This window comes from Girardinichthys multiradiatus, chromosome 3 (genome assembly GCF_021462225.1).
Source record: "Girardinichthys multiradiatus isolate DD_20200921_A chromosome 3, DD_fGirMul_XY1, whole genome shotgun sequence".
NCBI lineage: Eukaryota > Metazoa > Chordata > Actinopteri > Cyprinodontiformes > Goodeidae > Girardinichthys > Girardinichthys multiradiatus.
In genome coordinates this window covers 49,109,018-49,130,047 of record NC_061796.1, presented here as the reverse complement: position 1 = coordinate 49,130,047, position 21,030 = coordinate 49,109,018, and the positions used below count along the sequence as shown (strand labels likewise).

General features: G+C 42.5%; 2 protein-coding genes across 2 annotated transcripts; one reads left to right on the top strand and one right to left on the bottom strand.

Annotated features, from left to right (window-relative positions):
- The first annotated feature begins 7,937 nt into the window (after positions 1 to 7,937).
- On the top strand, positions 7,938 to 21,025 carry decr1 (2,4-dienoyl CoA reductase 1, mitochondrial). Its single transcript, XM_047360328.1, has 10 exons — positions 7,938 to 8,046; positions 14,007 to 14,206; positions 14,280 to 14,337; positions 14,454 to 14,540; positions 14,657 to 14,804; positions 18,637 to 18,736; positions 18,845 to 18,917; positions 19,421 to 19,567; positions 20,637 to 20,699; positions 20,793 to 21,025. Exons 1-10 carry the CDS (start codon positions 7,984 to 7,986, stop codon positions 20,850 to 20,852), a joined length of 999 nt encoding a protein of 332 aa, XP_047216284.1. The 5' UTR covers positions 7,938 to 7,983; the 3' UTR covers positions 20,853 to 21,025.
- LOC124865329 (neurofilament heavy polypeptide-like) lies at positions 10,245 to 12,395 on the bottom strand. Its single transcript, XM_047360326.1, has one exon. It carries the CDS (start codon positions 12,018 to 12,020, stop codon positions 10,824 to 10,826), a length of 1,197 nt encoding a protein of 398 aa, XP_047216282.1. The 5' UTR covers positions 12,021 to 12,395; the 3' UTR covers positions 10,245 to 10,823.
- Positions 21,026 to 21,030: the final 5 nt, after the last annotated feature.

Here is a 21,030-nt window from a genome sequence, read left to right as displayed (position 1 = left end):
TTGAGATTAATAAAGTATTTTTGAATTGAATTGAATTAAATTGAATTGAAAGATAGAGGGCACAATGGTGGAAATAATACCTTTAATATCAGTGTTAATGGACAAGGACATACAAGAGAGGCTGACAGGAGGCCACAGGACTCAATGCTACACACAATGCTTGTCTCCTAGAGAAAGATAGTTAGAACTTGTAAATTAGAGAATCAGATCAGAATACTCAGATGGTTTGCATTCGATTCAGCTTTTAAACTAAACAAGAATGATGGGAGATTTAAGGAATGGATTCTAAAAGGATTAACCACTTACATAACCACTTACATTTACCCAGAAGGGGGACGCTCAGAGTTTTGAGGAACTTCAGAGATCTAACGGGTTGGAAAAGGACGACTTCTACAGATATCTACTGGTTAGGGCCTACTTTAATCATAATATACGAGATCATTGGGAAACAGCTAAACCAGAACTTTTTAATGTGTTCCTGTCTCTGCTGAAATCAGGTTCATGCAAGAAACTTATTTCTATACTATACAATGGTATTCAAGATTTTAAACAAAGTGACACGGACTACATAAGAAACCGATGGATAAAAGAAGCGATTTGACCATCTCTTCTGGAGGCTGGGAACAGATCAATAAACTACACTGGATGACCTCGAGCTCCAACACATGGAGAGAGTTCTGTTGGAAAAACACTGTTAGAAGTAAAATGGGAGGCAGATCCTTTAGTTATCAGGCTCCTCTCCTGTGGAACCAGCTCCCAGTTTTAGTCCGTGAGGCAGACACCCTGTCTACTTTTAAGGCTAGGCTTAAAACTTTCCTTTTTGATAAAGCTTATAATTAGAGTGGCTTAGTTTATCAGGGAGGGAGCCTTCCTCCCTCCCTGTTGGTTGGAGTAAGGGGGAGTTAGTTTTAGCCTAAACCGGCTCAGTTATGGTTGAGGTCCAAACACACCCTCCATTTCTGCTACCTGTATGACTCCTTCTCTTTTCCAATGGTTATAATCAGTCTGACAGAGAGAGGTATCCCAATCCTTGTGGTTTTTAGTATAACAATGACCACCAGTGGGACCCTTTGTGGGGTTCCTTGAGACGACATTGTTGTAAATAAGCGCCGTTTAACTAAATAATCTGAACTGAAACTATCTGTGTAGTTATGCTGCTATAGGCTTAGGCTGCTGGAGGACATAACGACCACTTTCACCCTCTTTGCTACATTCTCATACTACTCTCCAATTGTGCATTATTTGCTGTTATTTCAGCTTTTAACTTTGTTCTCTCTTTTCTCTTCCTAGAAGCTACACCTGGCCTGACTCTGTGTCTACCTGTGACACCTTTCTGGAGAGGGGCATCGTCCAAGCTTCTGCTGGCAACAACTTAATGTTCACCTTCTACAGATGATCCACATAGCCCTGTCTTTCAGTGTTTAACCCTTTCTCTCTCCTAGACATGGCTACTGACTGAGCTTCTACTGTAACTAACTCTATGTTCTCTCTTTCAGACTCTAACCTTGAAAACTGGATCAGAGTTTATCTGTTCTTTCTTTCTAGATGAAACGACTAAAGGAGCTACATCCATTAACATTTACTTTTCCTTCCCATAGAAAGTACTCCTGGATCAGTGCTTCTTTGTTCTCTTTGTGTCTCTGCTCTGTTCTCTCAAACCTCCAGTCGGTCGTGGCAGATGGCCGCTCACACTGAGCCTGGTTCTGGTTCTGCTGGAGGTTTCTTCCTGTTAAAAGGGAGTTTTTCCTCTCCACTGTCGCTACATGCATGCTCAGTATGAGGGATTGCTGCAAAGTCAACACCAGTGACTGTCCACTGTCTCTACATGCTCATCCAGGAGGAGTGAATGCTGCAAGTCACTGACTGGATGCAATCTGCTGGGTTTCCTTAGATAGAAAAACTTTTTATCCAATTTGAATAAATAACTGAATCTGACTGAACTGTTCAATGATTACGATTAATTGGAATGTATGAACTTGACTGTTGTGAAGAACCTTGAGACGACATGTGTTGTGAATTGGCGCTATATAAATAAACTGAATTGAATTGAACTGTTAGGTATTTTGAAAGTCCAGCTCAGAAAACGTTTCTGGGCAGAGAAGGCAGCTGTTGGAGACTCTGTGGGACAAACGAGGCAAATCATCACCATATTTTCTGGAGCTGTCCAGTGATTAAACCATTCTGGGAGCAGATAGGTAATCACTAAAATAACATTTTTACAGAGAGAATCCCCTGTAAATATGAAGTCCTGTATCTAGGGGCTATTCCATTTGATAATTGGACTCTAAAGGATAAAAAACTGTTGTTAATGCTGCTTGCAGCAAGTACAAAGACAATCACCAGAAAATGGTTAAAACCTGAAGCACCTACAGCAGAGGAGTGGTACAAAATTGTACAGGAGATTTATATTCTGGAGAAAATATCATTCTCTGTTAGAGGTCAAAGGGAATCTTTTTTTAAGATCTGGTGAAATTGGATAAATTATGTAAAATCAGTAATCCCCGTGGAGAAAATATGTCTGTCACATGAAAACACTGTTATGTCATGTATCCCGGCTTTGGTTTCGGACAAATATATAATCTCTGACTGTGTTAGCCCCAATAGTAAGACGTTTTAGACCATCCTCCCCCTTCCTCACTCACATGTTATATTTGTTTACTTACTGTAAAAAGCAAAAACTTTTATATGTTGATTTCTTTACTCACAGTAAATGGGTTGGACATTGAAGTAGAGCAGAAGAGTTTGTCCGTATCACTTGCTTCTCCAATAAAAGATAAAATAATTTAAAAAAGTGGTATCACTGATATTATTTCAGACACACAATCGTTTTGTTTTTTTATCAAGGCTCAATTCACATCATATGACTTGTATTTGATTTACTTGATTACAACCACCTAATACAAGATGATGGCCTTATTCTATTTTTTCCTTAAAGGCTCCCACATGATTGAACACAAATTTATGTTTCACACTCTAGAGCTCTGTTATGGATGTCTGATTCTGTGGCCTTTTCTAATCATCTCTTTGCTGCCTTAATTAAATATATCTGCCCTTATTGCTTATCTGCCTCACTGCTACAGCTTACACAACATAACCACTGATCACATAAAATGCAACACATAGTCAAGGATGAACTGATACAAGAGGATAACACCCTTTGGAGGGTTAAGAACAGGCTTAGATAAAAGCAGGACTCACGCTCCGCTCTGGGTTTCATTTGGCTCATCCTAGATGTGCTAAGTGGAGCCTGGTAACGAAGGTGAATATCACTCTGTATCTGTTCATTGGCATATTTTGTACACTGATTAATTTTATATTAAATCTTGATTCTATACTTAACCATTTCTCATTATTTCACAAGGTAAATACTTTGCTGGTTTTACTGGTTGGGTCTTGGAACTGGAGAGAAACGGACCCGGTGGTGCACAGGGAGGAAAGAGAGAAAAAACTCCCATTATACAACAGTTCTTTGGATTTGGTAAATGCTTTTTGAATATAATTCAATAAATTTATAAAGATACTAAGAGTTCAGTTATACTACCTCAGGGTACATCCCTAAGATTTTCAATTGATAAGGGCATTAAATTGGGATGTCCAATCTCTCCCCTACTATTTATTGCAGCACCAAAGATGTTCTCCTTTTTTGCCAAAAAATCTGAGTTTGAAAAACCTTCAGTTTTGGGTAAACCATTACCTATCAGCCAGCTGGCTGACGATAAAGCAAAATTGATGAAAAACTGTGATCAACTTCCTGAAATCCTTGACATAATGGAATTTTTTGTCTGGACTTTATTTAATTTGAATCTCAACAAATGTGAATTGCTACCTATTCATAACTGCAGTCAATCTTCTATTCACAAACATTCCTGTTAAAACCACTGTCAAATTTAAGCATACACATAACTAAAGACCGGGACTCTTTAACTAGACTTAATATCTGGAACAACCTGGAAAAAAGTAAAACTGGTCTGAACTCTTGGTCCCAGAGAGACCTCTCCATTATAGGCAGAACTTTTCTTACAAAAAGGGAATGCATCTCTCGTTTTATCGACCCAGCTTACTCTGTCCATCCCTAAGGATGCGATTAAAGTTATAAATCAAGCCAATTTCAAATACATCTGGAAAGGCAAAAGCGCACTATATTAAAAAAGGGACTATGACTCAAGAATATAAGGTGGCAAAAGACTCATTAAAGAATGTATTAATGGTACAATCAACATAAATTGGTTAAGAAACTATCTTAAACATCAGAATACCTTTTGGTTTTACATCACAAATGAAATATGTTTGAAAGTAGGAGGTGTTGAATTTTTCCTGAAATGTGACTATGACCTTCCAGAGCTTCTCCATAAAATTTCTTTATTTCACCAACAGGTAGTGTTTTATTGGAAAATTATTTACAAACACAATTTCAGTCCCCACTATACTCCAGTATGGAGTTGTAGATACATATTACATAACCACAAATCTATATTTTTACAAAGCTGGCTAAAGAAAGGCATATGGTCTGTTATGCACTTGCTCGATTACACTGGAAATATTATTTTGTGTGAAACTTTTTGTCTCAAATTTAACTTATCTGATAAAAAGTGATATTATGAAATTGTCAATGCAATACCTCGAGCTATTATATCATTATCTCTTAATTTCAATACGTACGGTGTAATTCCAAATCTCCCGTCGCTTCTGGTGAATAGTCAAACTTTGTTGGACTCTAAACTAACCAATTTTGCCATTCGACATATATTGAACATAAAGCTATACCCATTTCTAACTTCTCAAAATGCATCTCTAAATTTATTTTTGAGAAAAGAGATTGAACACTTAAGATCCAAATTCTACACCTATTATATTACACCAAAAGTGAAAGAGATTGATTTTAAGATTTTCCATGGAGTATACACCCCCTCTGCTGATTTTCTATGTAAATGTTTTGGATTTGAATGCAATAATTGTTCATTCTGCAACAAACAAGTTGAAACTACTGAAAACAGATTCTACGACTGTATGTCTATAAATGCCTTTAGAGACGATTTATATCTGTGGTTGTCTAGATATGTACCAATTCCAGCTGTAAAAATGGAAAGTGTTATCTATGGTTACATTGTAAATAACTATCAGAATGGTCTTATGATTAACTCTGTAGCCATTTTAGCTACAGTGTATCACAAAAGTGAGTACACCCCTCACATTCCTGCAGATATTTAAGAATATGTTTTCATGGGACAACACTGATAAAATGAGACTTTGACACAATGAAAAGTAGTCTGTGTGCAGCTTTTAACATTTTAAATTTATTCTTCTCTCAAAATAACTCAAGATACAGCCATTAATGTCTGAACCACCGGCAACAAAAGTGAGTACACCCCTAAGAGACTATGTCCAAATTGAGCACTCTTGTCATTTTTCCTACAAAATGTCATGTGACTCATTAGTATTACTAAGTCTCAGGTGTGCATAGGGAGCAGGTGTGCTTAATTTTGTAATACAGGTCTCGCACTCTCTCACACTGGTCACTGAAAGATCATCCAGCGTTTTAAAAGAGCAGGGTCCACTCACAACAGACCTCGCGTTGGTCGTCCAAAGAAGCTGAGTGCACGTGCTCAGCATCACATCCTAATGCTGTCTTTGAAAGATAGGCTCAGGAGTGCTGTCAGCATTGCTGCAGAGATTGAAGAGGTGGGGGGTCAGCCTGTCAGTGCTCACATCATACGCTGCACACGACATGAAATTGGTCTTCATGGCTGTCATCCCAGAAGAAAGCCTCTTCTGAAGTTTCTCCACAAGAAAGCCCGCAAACAGTTTGCTGAAGACACGTCAACAAAAGACATGGATGACTGGAACCATGTCCTTTGGTCTGATGAGACCAAGATTCATTTGTTTGGTTCAGATGGTCTCAAGCATGTGTGGCGGCTATCAGGTGAGGAGTACAAAGATAAGTGTGTGATGCCTACAGTCAAGCATGGTGTTGGGAATGCCATGGTCTGGGGCTGCATGAATGCAGCAGGTGTTGGGGAGTTACATATTTTATTGAGGGATGCATGAACTCCATTATGTACGGTGAAATACTGAAATACATGATCCCCTCCCTCCGGAAACTGGGTCATAAGGTAGTGTTCCAGCATGATAATGACCCCAAACACACCTCTAAGACGAGGCTGAGGGTAAAGGTGATGGACTGGCCAAGCATGTCTCCAGACCTGAACCCAATAGAACATCTTTCGGGCATCCTCAAGCGTAAGGTGGAGGAGCACAAAGTCTCCAATATCCGTCAGCTCCGTGATGTTGTCATGGAGGAGTGGAAAAGCATTCCAGTGGCAACCTGTGAAGCTCTGGTAAACTCCATACCCAGGAGATTTGAGGCAGTTCTGGTAAATAATGGTGATCACACAAAATACTGACACTTCAGGAACTTTCACTAAGGGGTGTACTCACTTTTGTGATACACTGAAAGTTTTTCAAACATAAAAATAGATTTTTGAAGTCCAGACCAAACTTTTTTGCTTTTCATAAAGAATTTTGCCTGTTCTTTTCATCACTGAAACATATGAAAAAACGGACTGCTGTGAAACTCTTCAAGATGGTAGAGGACTTTAAACTTATGGAAAACCCCTATTTAAACATTACTATACTCCTTGTTTATTAAGTATTGTTATTCTATCCTTTATTTTTTTATAATTTAGTATATTATTGCCTGCCTTATATTCACAGTTTATGTTTCATCAACATATTTTTTGTATGTTTATTTTGATGCCTGATCGCCTGACTGTAATTCAAGTTGTTCATAACTTCAATTAAAAAAACAATAAAAAACACACAGAACTTTAAGAGTTCTGAAAAGGAAATCACATAAAATGTGGAATCAGAACCACAATAACATGTAGACAACAAATAGAAAATGAAGACATGATAAAAAGGGACCTGATAAAGGAAACTTTGACCTTTATAATATAATAATGTAGACTTTATGGGTAAGCTGAAGTAAACGGTAATGTTCTCTGTCCAGACCTAGAGGAACCAGCTGTTGTTCTGCACATCTCAGGTTTTCAGGGAGTTTGTTTCAGAGCTGAGGAGCAAAGAAGCTAAATGTTTAGTTCTAGCCCTGAGAAAACAGAGGGAGCAGGTCTCTGAAGACCTGATGGGTCTACATGGTTCTTTCCAGACCAGCAACTCTGAAGTAAATTAATGTCCAAGACCATTTAGTGTTTTATGGATCACCAGGGAGTTGATGCAGTGATCCGTGTCCCTGGTGTTGGTCAGGACTCTAGCAGCAGCCTTTTGGATGAGCAGCAGCTGCCTAATGAAAAAGACACCATTTGATGAAAATAAAAGCCTGAAGCAGTTTTCTCTTTCCAGGTTTAAAAGACTAATGTTCAGCAGGACCTGGAAAAAACTCATCCATGTGTTTATCTGAACTGATCACTGCAGGTTCTTCACAGGTCTGCCTAAAAAGGTCCATCAGACAGCTGCAGTTGATCCAGACCCTGCTGCCTGGTCCTCACTAGAACCTAGAAGATAGAGAACATCAGCCCAGTTCTAAAGTCCTTCCACTGGTTCCCTGGACCTTACTTCTGTTAGTTTCTAAGTCACTGAATGGCTTAGCACCAAAATACAGTAAATATCTACTGCTGTTGTATGAACCTTCTAAACCACTCAGGTCTTCTGGTTCCAGTCTACTCTGCATCCCCAGAACCAGAACCAAACATGGAGAAGCATGTAAAGCATTTTGAATTGTTTTGTTGCTAAAATGTTCTGAATAAATGAAGTTGGCTTGTTGTACCAGGAAACGGACATGCTGTGGCTGTTCTGAGGCCATTATTTTCCAGTAAGTTTTAGTAACTAATGTTATTTTAATAATAGTAATAATAAGACGAAGAAGAACAAAAACATTTACAGGAAGTGTAAAAATCCGTTTCCTCCCCTCCACCCCTGCCAAGTCACCATGTTGGTACGTTCCGTCATACGTCATCAGCTTGTACCAACATGGCGGCTGTCATGATTCGCAGTGAGACTGAGTTTGTGAGAGCAGGGAGAAAACTTCTGCAGGTGAGTCAAACTGCGTTTCTGATGCACTGTGTTACGTCCTCTGTGACGTCAGAGCGCAGCGTAAAGCGTAGATACGGAATGCACGAAGGATTGAAGTTTTTAATCAGGGTTGACCCTTCACCGAGTTTTCTTTTGAGTTACGCACACTTTTCTGCCAGCGACCACGAACAGCTGTAGTTTATCCTCTCACCCCCAGGGGGCTCCAGCTGTTTGATCCAAGACTTGGAAGATATTTTATTGATGAGTTTTCGTTAGTTAATGAGCAAAACATAAGTCATTAATGCCAGGCGGTCATACATAAATAGACACTCAATTAACTGACAGAAATGTTAAATGTTAAAGAAAGAGAGGACAGGTCAGAGGTCTTGATAGCTTCAGTTGTCCTTCAATGTTGAAGTATTAAAATATGTTGTTTGAACTCTTCTTTAAAATTAGAAAGGGAGGTTTGTGGTTGGAAAATTTGGATATTTGCAATAAAATCAGGTTGATATGGAATTGGTCTGTTTTACTAGTAGGATAAGAGACAAATCCAGACAACACATTTGCATAATTGGGGCCAAACACACGAGGGAGGACAGGAGCAGAATAAAGGACACAGATCAGATCTTATTAGAGTCCGTAGGATGAACAGTTTACGTCAGCTTGCAGGGATAAAAACGATGGATCATCTTAAAAGGTACCTTTTTAACTTTATTGATAATCAGACCTTTAGACACCAAATGTTCTTCCAGTTCAGATCTGGAGCAAGGTTATTTCAAGAAGAGATTACATTTGGAAACGTTCATCATGGTTGCTTCTTTGCTTTTTAGTGGAAGAACAGATTTGACCCTTTCTAGTGTCAGCAGGGTCCAGATATAGTGAAGTCACAACAGAACTTCTAGATGATTTAAGAAGCTTTATAACCCCAGACGGGATAGCGTCAAAAAGAGCTTGTTCTTTTGGCGGTTTAGGAATCCCAAACTCATCTAGTTCAGAGGAAGACATTAAGACAACATCAGGACTGAAGAGCTGCTGAACTAGAAGGATTCCATGTTCAAACCAGTTCCCCAAAAATAAAGATCTGTTTGTATTAAATGTCTTTATTGTTCCCAAAATAATGTCGATGGGGTGACCAGGAAGACCAGAAAAGAAGGATTTGTTTATGAAAATGAGATGGCTATACAGGGAGTTTTTACTTTGTGGTTCCAAAGTAAAATTAATTTAATGTCACCAAGTTGTGAGAATAGATAATTGGGTATAAAATTCCAGATCGAAGATGAGTTTTTAAGTAATTGTTTGGAGCACATCTAGTATTTTGATCTTTGTTAATCTTTATGCTGAGGTAGGTGATGGAATCTTTTACAGGAATATTACAACATTTCACACTTAACTAATATTTATTTAGAGCCCGGAGGCTCTAGAAAATCACTTAATTATAGTGAGAAACCTGTGAAACATCCTTTAAAAATAAAATGGTTGACTAATCATGATGTCTTTTTACCAGTAAAATGGTTCAGTTTAATGACATCTGGAAGTAATTGAGTGCAGATCAAGAACAGGTACAGGGAGACCCGGCTGCGCTTCAGGTCAAATCTAGATGTGCCTGTGTTTAGTTTAGTCTTGATTGCTGCACAAAAGTAAGGGCCGAAACCAAAATGTTCTAATGCTTGAAAAATAAAAAAGTGTTTAATGTGTCGAGGGCTTTACGGAAATCTAAGGCTGTATTCACACTTGTCACTTTTGGTCCGCTTTAAACGGACCAGGGTTCGTTTCCCCCCTTGGTCCGGACCTTTTGTGCAGGTGTGAATACACTCAAGCGAACCCTGGTCCGGACCACACCACCTGACTGAGACCCACTTTTTGAGGTCTCAGTCCGCTTCCAAACGGACTCTGGTGCGGTTTGCTTATGGTTTGAATACAAACCGGCACCGATCCGAACAAACTACAAAAAGCGTACGTCTCTTTGGACATAAAAAGCCACCATAGCCGGTAGCAAAGGTGTGTAAGGTAATCCTACCTGATAAGCTGTGTGTTGCTTAGCAACGCTACCGGCTTGTTGCACGTAGAGAACGTCGGCGTTCAGCACGCGTTCTCCGACGGGGTTCCAACATTATAAATGGAACATCTCAAAGTCTGTGTTGAATGAGCTGCTCTTCACCCTCACAATAATATTACAGCTTTAATAACGGCATAAATATACAGAACAGAGGTGCTGCACGCAGCACGTCTACAGATGTTTTCCTACATTTCCGGGTCTGTGCTCTGTCCCGCCCCCATCATTTCTGTCCAATGGGAGCAATGATCGTCACCCGCGTAGCTTTGTTTACAAGTAATAGTTCATTTGTCTGTGTGTCATAAACCCATTTTCAATTATATGGCTAAGAACACTTTTCATTCTCATTGCAAAAATTTATAGTCGTTAAGAAGGCAGATCTGTCAATCAAAAGCGGGTCATTCTAGGGTAAAAGGTCTGGACATAGAGAAGAAGTTTGCTTTCTGTGAGGACCCGGTGGAGGAAATGGTCCATTTGTTCTGCTAAGGCAAATAGAACCACTGGAGATCTGTTGAGTTTCAGGTGTTTGATGGCAGTTAGTACCTCAGCTGGAGATTTTTATGAGATGTGCAAAACAAGTTTCAGATTTATTGTATTGTAATTCATACAAAAAATAGAGTAATTAAAGTCCTGCTTTAATTAGGCCCGGGGGGAGTAATGTTAGGAGACAGTCAGTGATACTGCTTTATGATCTGTGAATGGTGTTGTTAATAAACTAGCAGTAATGTTATCCTCATCTATACAATCAGAAACTAGCCGGTAATCTATGCGAGACATTTAAGTGCAAGGCAACACTAGATGGCGTTTTAACATTAGATGGCGCCCGAACACTAGATGGCGTCCTAACACTAGATGGTGTCTTAACACTAGATGGCGTCCTAACACTAGATGGCGTCTTAACACTAGATGGCGCCCGAACACTAGATGGCGTCCTAACACTAGATGGTGTCTTAACACTAGATGGCGTCCTAACACTAGATGGCGTCCTAACACTAGATGGTGTCTTAACACTAGATGGCGTCCTAACACTAGATGGCGTCTTAACACTAGATGGCATCTTAACACTAGATGGCATCTTAACACTAGATGGCGTCTTAACACTAGATGGCGTCCTAACACTAGATGGCGTCTTAACACTAGATGGCATCTTAACACTAGATGGTGTCCTAACACTAGATGGCGTCTTCACACTAGATGGCATCTTAACACTAGATGGCGTCCTAACACTAGATGGCGTCTTAACACTAGATGGCATCTTAACACTAGATGGCGCCCAAACACTAGATGGCGTCCTAACACTAGATGGTGTCTTAACACTAGATGGCGTCCTAACACTAGACGGCATCTTAACACTAGATGGCGTCTTAACACTAGATGGCATCTTAACACTAGATGGCGCCCGAACACTAGATGGCGTCCTAACACTAGATGGCATCTTAACACTAGATGGCATCTTAACACTAGATGGCGCCCGAACACTAGATGGCGTCCTAACACTAGATGGCATCTTAACACTAGATGGCATCTTAACACTAGATGGCGTCCTAACACTAGATGGCATCATAACACTAGATGGCATCATAACACTAGATGGCATCCGAACACTAGATGGCATCTTAACACTAGATGGCATCTTGACACTATATGGCGCCCAAACACTAGATGGCATCCGAACACTAGATGGCATCTTAACACTGGATGGCATCATAACACTAGATGGCATCCGAACACTAGATGGCATCTTAACACTAGATGGCATCTTAACACTAGATGGCGTCATAACACTAGATGGCATCTTAACACTAGATGGCGTCCGAACGCTAGATGGTGTCCTAACACTAGATGGCGTCTTCACACTATCAGGCACTAGTGCTTGTTTGCAGAGCTGGACGGGTGCATTAAAGAAAATAATAAAACAACAGTAATTTAAAGATATATACATAAATACCCATTCACTAGGATTGTAACTGAGACTGTACAAGAAGCGCAAACAGTGAGAGCACAATCCCCACAAATGCTATGAAAAGATATAAAATACATAACAAATTCTCACAGATTTATGTAAGGTAAGACACTGTGCCTATATAGGGACAATTTGCATTTAGATTTGAATTTAGAAAGGATGACGATGAGCAAAGTCCATGTTTCTGTTATGTTTCCCTACAACAGCAGAGCAGATGTTGGAAACTTTGCCTTTAATGTTGTCCTGTTTTTCTTCAGGGATTCCATGTAGTCCGAAGTCCCATCTATGTTTCTACTGTTGGGTTTCAATGATTCTCACTTCAGCCTCTGACAGTCTCTGGGCAGTGTTTTAAGATGTAAGGCTCATAGCTTTAATGTCAATCTTGAGTGTTTCAATCTCCGTAAAAATAAAGTGAGCCGACATCTTCAAAGAGTCAATGCTAACAGTGTTTTGGTTGATCACACACTCTAACCTGTTAGCACGCTCGTTGATTATTTTACCAATATTGCATGGCAACTAAGAGAGTGTTAAGTCACCTTTCAGCCTCTATTTGTCATTATCTGGGTCAGAATCCAGCAGTGGAGACAATTCTGAGCTTTCTGTCCATGAAGGAACCGTTGTCGTTATGATTGCCGACAGGGACAGCAACAGCAGCAGTTGGGGAGCAAATCGGGGGACTGCTGGTAGTAGCCGTTGAAGTGTCTTTTTGTAAGACTGTTGACCTCTTTTGGTTTTTCCATTCTCTCTCCTTATAGTGCCATGCTCTGTCTGTAGCATGATATCAACTGTCAAGTTCTGGAAAAGGTTTGACTAGTTAGCTTTTTGATAGCAGTTACCATTAGCCTTTTGTCACGCTTGACCGCAGCCTTAGGGGAACACCACTGTTGCTCAGGCTAAGCAGAAAGATTTAGAATGAGGTTGCAAACATTTCTGGATCAAAACAGAGATAATAGCTTAGGTATGGAGGGGGGAAAATTGAAAATACGTCTCAGCTATGTAACACTAGATGGCAACCACCTTAGCCCGCCCAACCCCAAGACTTGGAGATTTTGTTTGAGTTTAGGGGGGCTGTGAAGTCAGAAAGGCTCTCAGACAGTTCTGAACAGACTCACAATGAGAGGGGAAATTAAGTTCTGGTTCCAGAAAGCAGGTTATGTGAAATTCGAAGGAATTCTGGGAAGCTCTCCATTTTCCATTCCAGAAAGAGCACTCTTGAGTGTATCGCCATGGCAACAACCTACAGATTTTCATTGAGAAAGCCTGAGTTTGCATCAGCCCTGCCCACTTGATTTATAACCCGACAGTTCCAAATGTCTCACCCATCCATCCACACATTGTCTTCCTTTTACCTGTTCCCACCCCCGAACCTCCGGGCCTTGTTCTCGGATCCATAACTCTGCTATTAATTGATGTTCAGGTTCAAACATCAGTTAGAGGAACCATACCAATCCAGATGCTGCACTGTGTGTTCAGAGGAAGTGACATCATGTTTGTTTGATTATTGGCCCAGGATCAACAAACAGCTGCATCAGAACTCAGACAGAAGAAAAGATTAGAGTCCAGAAACCATTTAACTCCAAAGCAGCTGAGGAAGCAGACCATGATTCCAAAGAGTTGACAGAGACCAGACAGAAGCTTTTCACTCAGTTCTCCATTGTCCAGAAGGTTTCTCTCAGAGGACAATCACATTGAAGCTTCTAATGGCAGAACTTCCTTTATTAGCTCCTTGAGTAAAACCTGGAGATGGATTGATGGAATTAATTCAAGCAATTCCATTAATTAATGAGTTAATTCAATCTGCTCTGTGATTATTATTATGTTTTCATCCAGTGGTTCACAGACTGAGGCTGTGGAGCTTCAAACATCAGCTGGGTCTGTGCTGAATGTTTCTGGACATTTTACTGAACCTGAGTCTGTTGGAGCAGTTCAGAACTACACTTATTATGCGTCTGTGTGCCATCTCAGCCATGGTTCCACAGGTTTGCAAGCCTCCAGTCCTGTTCTGCTCCTCACTCCCAGTTCTTCGCTCCGTCCGAAGGCATCATGCTGCCAGCAGGAAGTTTCAACAACAGAGTGGCCTTTATCACTGGAGGCGGTACCGGACTGGGCCGAGCCATGACCACCGTTCTGTCCCAGCTGGGAGCCCAGTGTGTCATCGCAAGCAGGTCAGAGGTCACATGACCTCGAACAGGTGCACATGCACCTTCAACTACTGAAGTTTGTTTTCTTTTTGTTCAGGAAGCTGGACATCCTGCAGCAAACAGCCAACGAGATTAGCAGCCAGACTGGAAACAAGGTAACCATCCAGAACCGGACCGATCAGACCTGAACCAGGTGTGAACAGTGTGACTCAGACAGATTCAGTCTGACCAGATCTGACTCTGTCTGACCCAGCTCTGTCTCTGTACTCAGGTCCATGCAATCCAGTGTGATGTCAGAGACCCTCAAGCCGTTTCTCATTGTGTGGACCAGATGGTGGCGCTAACTGGACTTCCTGATGTAACTGCACACATCCTGAAATGGGTTTAGTTGTCCAGATAAATCCAAACAGGGTCATGTAATCAAAGTCTTTGTTTGTGATGACGTCTTGCTGTACTGTGTCCTGATTGGTGCAGGTGATCATCAACAATGCTGCAGGGAACTTTATCTGTCCATCAGAACGCCTGTCACCAAACGGCTGGAAGAGCATCACTGACATCGTTCTGAATGGGACAGCGTTTACCACTCTGGAGCTGGGAAAGAGACTGATCCAGAATCAGAAAGGTCAGGGAGTGGCCGATCGGACTGAAAATGTGTTATGCAAACATGTCAGTCAGAATATTCTGATCAAATTCAGCAAGATCAGAATGAAATTGTAATCCGATTGAGAGGGGTGGTTTATACCGATTGACAATCCGATCAGTCTGCATGAATGGTGTCCTAACACCAGATGACGTCCTAACTAGATGGTGTTCTAACCAGATGGTGTTCCAACCAGATGGCGTCCTAACTTTGGATAGGGTCCTAACCTAGATGACATCCTAAAACTAGATGGCGTCCTAACTGTAGAGGATCTTCTAACCAGATAGCGTCCTAACACTAGATGGTGTCCTAACACTGGATGGCGTCCTAACTAGATGGCGTCCTAACACCAAATGGCATCCTAAGACCAGATGGCCTCTTAACACTAGATGGCGTACTAACTTTAGAGGATCTTCTAACCAGATAGCGTCCTAACACTAGATGGTGTCCAAACCTACATGGCGTCCTAAAACTAGATGGCGTCCTAACCAGATGTCGTCCTAACTTTAGATAGTGTCCTAACACTAGATGGCGTCCTGACCAGATGGTGTCCTAACACTAGATGGCGTCCTAAAACTAGATGGCGTCCTGACCAGATGGTGTCCTAACACTAGATGGCGTCTTAACACTAGATGGCGTCCTGACCAGATGGTGTCCTAACACTAGATGGCGTCCTAAAACTAGATGGCGTCCTGACCAGATGGTGTCCTAACACTAGATGGCGTCCTAAAACTAGATGGCGTCCTGACCAGATGGTGTCCTAACACTAGATGGCGTCCTAAAACTAGATGGCGTCCTAACCAGATGGTGTCCTAACACTAGATGGCGTCTTAACACTAGATGGCGTCCTGACCAGATGGTGTCCTAACACTAGATGGCGTCCTAAAACTAGATGGCGTCCTGACCAGATGGTGTCCTAACACTAGATGGCGTCCTAAAACTAGATGGCGTCCTGACCAGATGGTGTCCTAACACTAGATGGTGTCCTAAAACTAGATGGCGTCTTAACCAGATGGTGTCCTAACACTAGATGGCGTCTTAACACTAGATGGCATCCTGACCAGATGGTGTCCTAACACTAGATGGCGTCCTGACCAGATGGTGTCCTAACACTAGATGGTGTCCTAACACTAGATGGCGTCTTAACACTAGATGGCGTCCTGACCAGATGGTGTCCTAACACTAGATGGCGTCCTAAAACTAGATGGCGTCCTGACCAGATGGTGTCCTAACACTAGATGGCGTCCTAAAACTAGATGGCGTCCTGACCAGATGGTGTCCTAACACTAGATGGCGTCCTAAAACTAGATGGCGTCCTGACCAGATGGTGTCCTAACACTAGATGGCGTCCTAAAACTAGATGGCGTCCTAACCAGATGGTGTCCTAACACTAGATGGCGTCTTAACACTAGATGGCGTCCTGACCAGATGGTGTCCTAACACTAGATGGCGTCCTAAAACTAGATGGCGTCCTGACCAGATGGTGTCCTAACACTAGATGGCGTCCTAAAACTAGATGGCGTCCTGACCAGATGGTGTCCTAACACTAGATGGTGTCCTAAAACTAGATGGCGTCCTAACCAGATGGTGTCCTAACACTAGATGGCGTTCTAAAACTAGATGGCGTCCTGACCAGATGGTGTCCTAACACTAGATGGCGTCCTAAAACTAGATGGCGTCCTGACCAGATGGTGTCCTAACACTAGATGGCGTCCTAAAACTAGATGGCGTCCTGACCAGATGGTGTCCTAACACTAGATGGCGTCCTAAAACTAGATGGCGTCCTAACCAGATGGTGTCCTAACACTAGATGGCGTCTTAACACTAGATGGCGTCCTGACCAGATGGTGTCCTAACACTAGATGGCGTCTTAACACTAGATGGCATCCTGACCAGATGGTGTCCTAACACTAGATGGCGTCCTGACCAGATGGTGTCCTAACACTAGATGGCGTCCTAACCAGATGGTGTCCAAACACTAGATGGCGTCTTAACACTAGATGGGGTCCTGACCAGATGGCGTCTTAACACTAGATGGCGTCCTGACCAGATGGTGTCCTATCACTAGATGGCGTCCTAAAACTAGATGGCGTCCTGACCAGATGGTGTCCTAACACTAGATGGCGTCCTAAAACTAGATGGCGTCCTGACCAGATGGTGTCCTAACACTAGATGGCGTCCTAAAACTAGATGGCGTCCTAACCAGATGGTGTCCTAACACTAGATGGCGTCCTAAAACTAGATGGCGTCCTGACCAGATGGTGTCCTAACACTAGATGGCGTCCTAAAACTAGATGGCGTCCTGACCAGATGGTGTCCTAACACTAGATGGCGTCCTAAAACTAGATGGCGTCCTAACCAGATGGTGTCCTAACACTAGATGGCGTCTTAACACTAGATGGCGTCCTGACCAGATGGTGTCCTAACACTAGATGGCGTCCTGACCAGATGGTGTCCTAACACTAGATGGCGTCCTAACCAGATGGTGTCCTAACACTAGATGGCGTCTTAACACTAGATGGCGTCCTGACCAGATGGTGTCCTAACACTAGATGGCGTCCTAAAACTAGATGGCGTCCTAACCAGATGGTGTCCTAACACTAGATGGCGTCTTAACAGTAGATGGCGTCCTGACCAGATGGTGTCCTAACACTAGATGGCGTCCTAAAACTAGATGGCGTCCTGACCAGATGGTGTCCTAACACTAGATGGCGTCCTAAAACTAGATGGCGTCCTAACCAGATGGTGTCCTAACACTAGATGGCGTCCTAAAACTAGATGGCGTCCTGACCAGATGGTGTCCTAACACTAGATGGCGTCTTAACACTAGATGGCGTCCTGACCAGATGGTGTCCTAACACTAGATGGCGTCTTAACACTAGATGGCGTCCTGACCAGATGGTGTCCTAACACTAGATGGCGTCCTGACCAGATGGTGTCCTAACACTAGATGGCGTCCTAACCAGATGGTGTCCTAACACTAGATGGCGTCCTGACCAGATGGTGTCCTAACACTAGATGGCGTCCTGACCAGATGGTGTCCTAACACTAGATGGCGTCCTAACCAGATGGTGTCCTAACACTAGATGGCGTCCTGACCAGATGGTGTCCTAACACTAGATGGCGTCCTAAAACTAGATGGCGTCCTAACCAGATGGTGTCCTAACACTAGATGGCGTCTTAACACTAGATGGCGTCCTGACCAGATGGTGTCCTAACACTAGATGGCGTCCTAACCAGATGGTGTCCTAACACTAGATGGCGTCCTAACCAGATGGTGTCCTAACACTAGATGGCGTCCTGACCAGATGGTGTCCTAACACTAGATGGCGTCCTAAAACTAGATGGCGTCCTGACCAGATGGTGTCCTAACACTAGATGGCGTCCTAAAACTAGATGGCGTCCTAACCAGATGGTGTCCTAACACTAGATGGCGTCTTAACACTAGATGGCGTCCTGACCAGATGGTGTCCTAACACTAGATGGCGTCCTGACCAGATGGTGTCCTAACACTAGATGGCGTCCTAAAACTAGATGGCGTCCTAACCAGATGGTGTCCTAACACTAGATGGCGTCTTAACACTAGATGGCGTCCTGACCAGATGGTGTCCTAACACTAGATGGCGTCCTAAAACTAGATGGCGTCCTGACCAGATGGTGTCCTAACACTAGATGGCGTCCTAAAACTAGATGGCATCCTAACCAGATGGTGTCCTAACACTAGATGGTTTCCTAATACCAGATGTCCTCCTAACACTAGATGAGATGAGGTCTAAATGTTGTTTTGTTGATAGCTTGTGGATTTGTGTCTCAGGAGCCTCCTTCCTTGCCATCACCACCATCTATGCTGAGTCCGGTTCTGGTTTTGTTGTCCCGAGTGCGTCAGCCAAGGCTGGAGTCGATGCGCTCTACAAGTCTGTTGGACCTTTTCTGTTTTAAATAAGCTGAAAATCTGAAGCTACATCCGTCTGGCTCTGGTTGCTGCATGTTACCACGGTAACTGCGTGGATTTTGTCTCTCAGGTCTCTGGCTGCAGAGTGGGGACGCTATGGCCATAGATTCAACATCATCCAGCCTGGACCAATTAAGACAAAGGTATCACCCACATTCTCCAGCTGCTGATGTGTGTTGTGTTTACCTGGGTGGGTGCCATGGTTACCATCCTTCTCATTTCCAAACAGACTTTGTTCTGCTGCCCTCGTCAGCAGAGCTTTCTCTGTGTGGACCCTAGAGATCCACTCTGGATACTTTTAGCCAATCAGATGGTCTCATTGTGCCAGGACTGGAACTCAGCCAGTTATGAACCCTCAAATCTCAGATTGTTATTGCCATCCTCTGTAATAATCAGTTAATTTTTGATACACTATTAATGTGCATCAAACCAAATCATCTTCTTAAAAGATGCTTGAACTCAGATGTTCCTGAGCAGCAACTGTATGAGGTACCTGACTGTTGTGAAGAGCCTTGAGACAAAAGTGTTGTGAATTGGCGCTATACAAATAAAACTGAATTGAATTGAATATGATTGGGTGAGTTCTGGACATTAAAATCCTTTACATTGACCGATTGGTTTTATGGTGTTTGTTTGTGGTGCTCAGGGAGCCTTCAGCCGCCTGGATCCAACCAGAACCTTTGAGAAGGCCATGATTGATCGTATACCAACGGGTCGGCTCGGAAAACCAGCAGAACTCGCAAACCTGGCAGCTTACCTGAGCAGCGACTATGCCAGCTGGATTTCTGGAGCGGTGAGTTTCCACTGTTCGCAGATCAGGTTACTGATTGACTTCTGAACAGAACCAGTGTTGGGTTGAAGGTTCTGAGCAGTTAAACAGCAGAACTGTGCCAGTACAGTTTGACAGTTCTAATATCTGATTTCATAAAAAAATCTGTAAAGAAATAAAAGTTTGGTAAACTGTTCAGAAACAGAATCCAGAAAATAAAAATGATCTTAGAAGGCGATAGAATGATCCAGAGTCATTTGGTTTTTGGTTCTGGAGCTTCAACTGACGGTGTGACAACGATGATGAATCAGAACCAAAGTTCTTTCATTATACTGATCTTGAGATGTGTTCAGGATCCAGTTCTCCTGTGTCTTTCTTCAATCTGTCTTGCAGAACTCTTCCTGCTTTTAAATGCACAATTTAGGTTCTGTTAGAGCAGTGGATAGTTCTGTTTAGTATAGATCCAGATCAGTTGGTGTAACAGCCAGTCTGAGATGGGCCGAGACCAGTGTGTGGTGTTTGATGAACCCTTGAACCTTCACCATGTTTCCACCGGTAGCGTTAGCTTGGCTGGTGCTACCTAACCAGATAGCCGCCGCTGGTACGGCTCTCTAAAAACACCCAGATGACCTGCACCTACAATCAGAATCAGAAAAGCTTTATTGCCAAGTACGTTTTTGGACATACAAGGAATTTGTTTTGGCGTAGTCGGTGCAATACAATACAAATGAAACAGTATAAACATATCTACAATATAATATAAATATATGTGCACAGTTTTAAGTGACTGAGAGTAAATATAGAACTGTATACGATGCCAGAGCGGTACCACAGTGCAGGTGATCATTGTGCAAGTATGGCAGTGCAAGCTGGACCCTGTTACAATATGGACTCATGGCTTTTTCAGGAACATGCCTTCTTCCTCCCTGATGAAGTCATGAACTGTTTGATTGTATAAAGGACTCTGGAGGATGAAGAAAAACACAAGATTTGGGTCTTTAGGTCTGGGTCCGATTCAGCAGATAGACTGGGCTCATTATATTTATCAGATTCAGTCTGGTGACCTTCACCTGATAACTGTTTCTGTTGTCAGGTGATCCGTTTTGATGGAGGAGAGTTCGTATCGATGGCAGGAGAGTTTAACGAGCTTCGCAGGGTGAGTGTAGATGATCACCTGTCCGACCACCTGATTGGCCTGCTGATTACTCGGTCCTCTGACTACATTTTCTCTCCATCACCCACGTTGCAGGTGACTCAGGATCAGTGGAAGATGATGGAGACAATGATCCGAAGCACTAAGGGATCCTAGGAACACTGAATGCTCATTGGCCCCGCCCTCTGCTGAACTCTAGGAATTTTGATTGTTGTCATTAATAATTGATAAGTTGATCAGCCTGGCCCACAGCCAGCACAAAGCTGGTGGGACTGTCTGCACATGCTCAGTGAGAACAATGATGTCTGATAATAAAATAATAAATGACACGTTA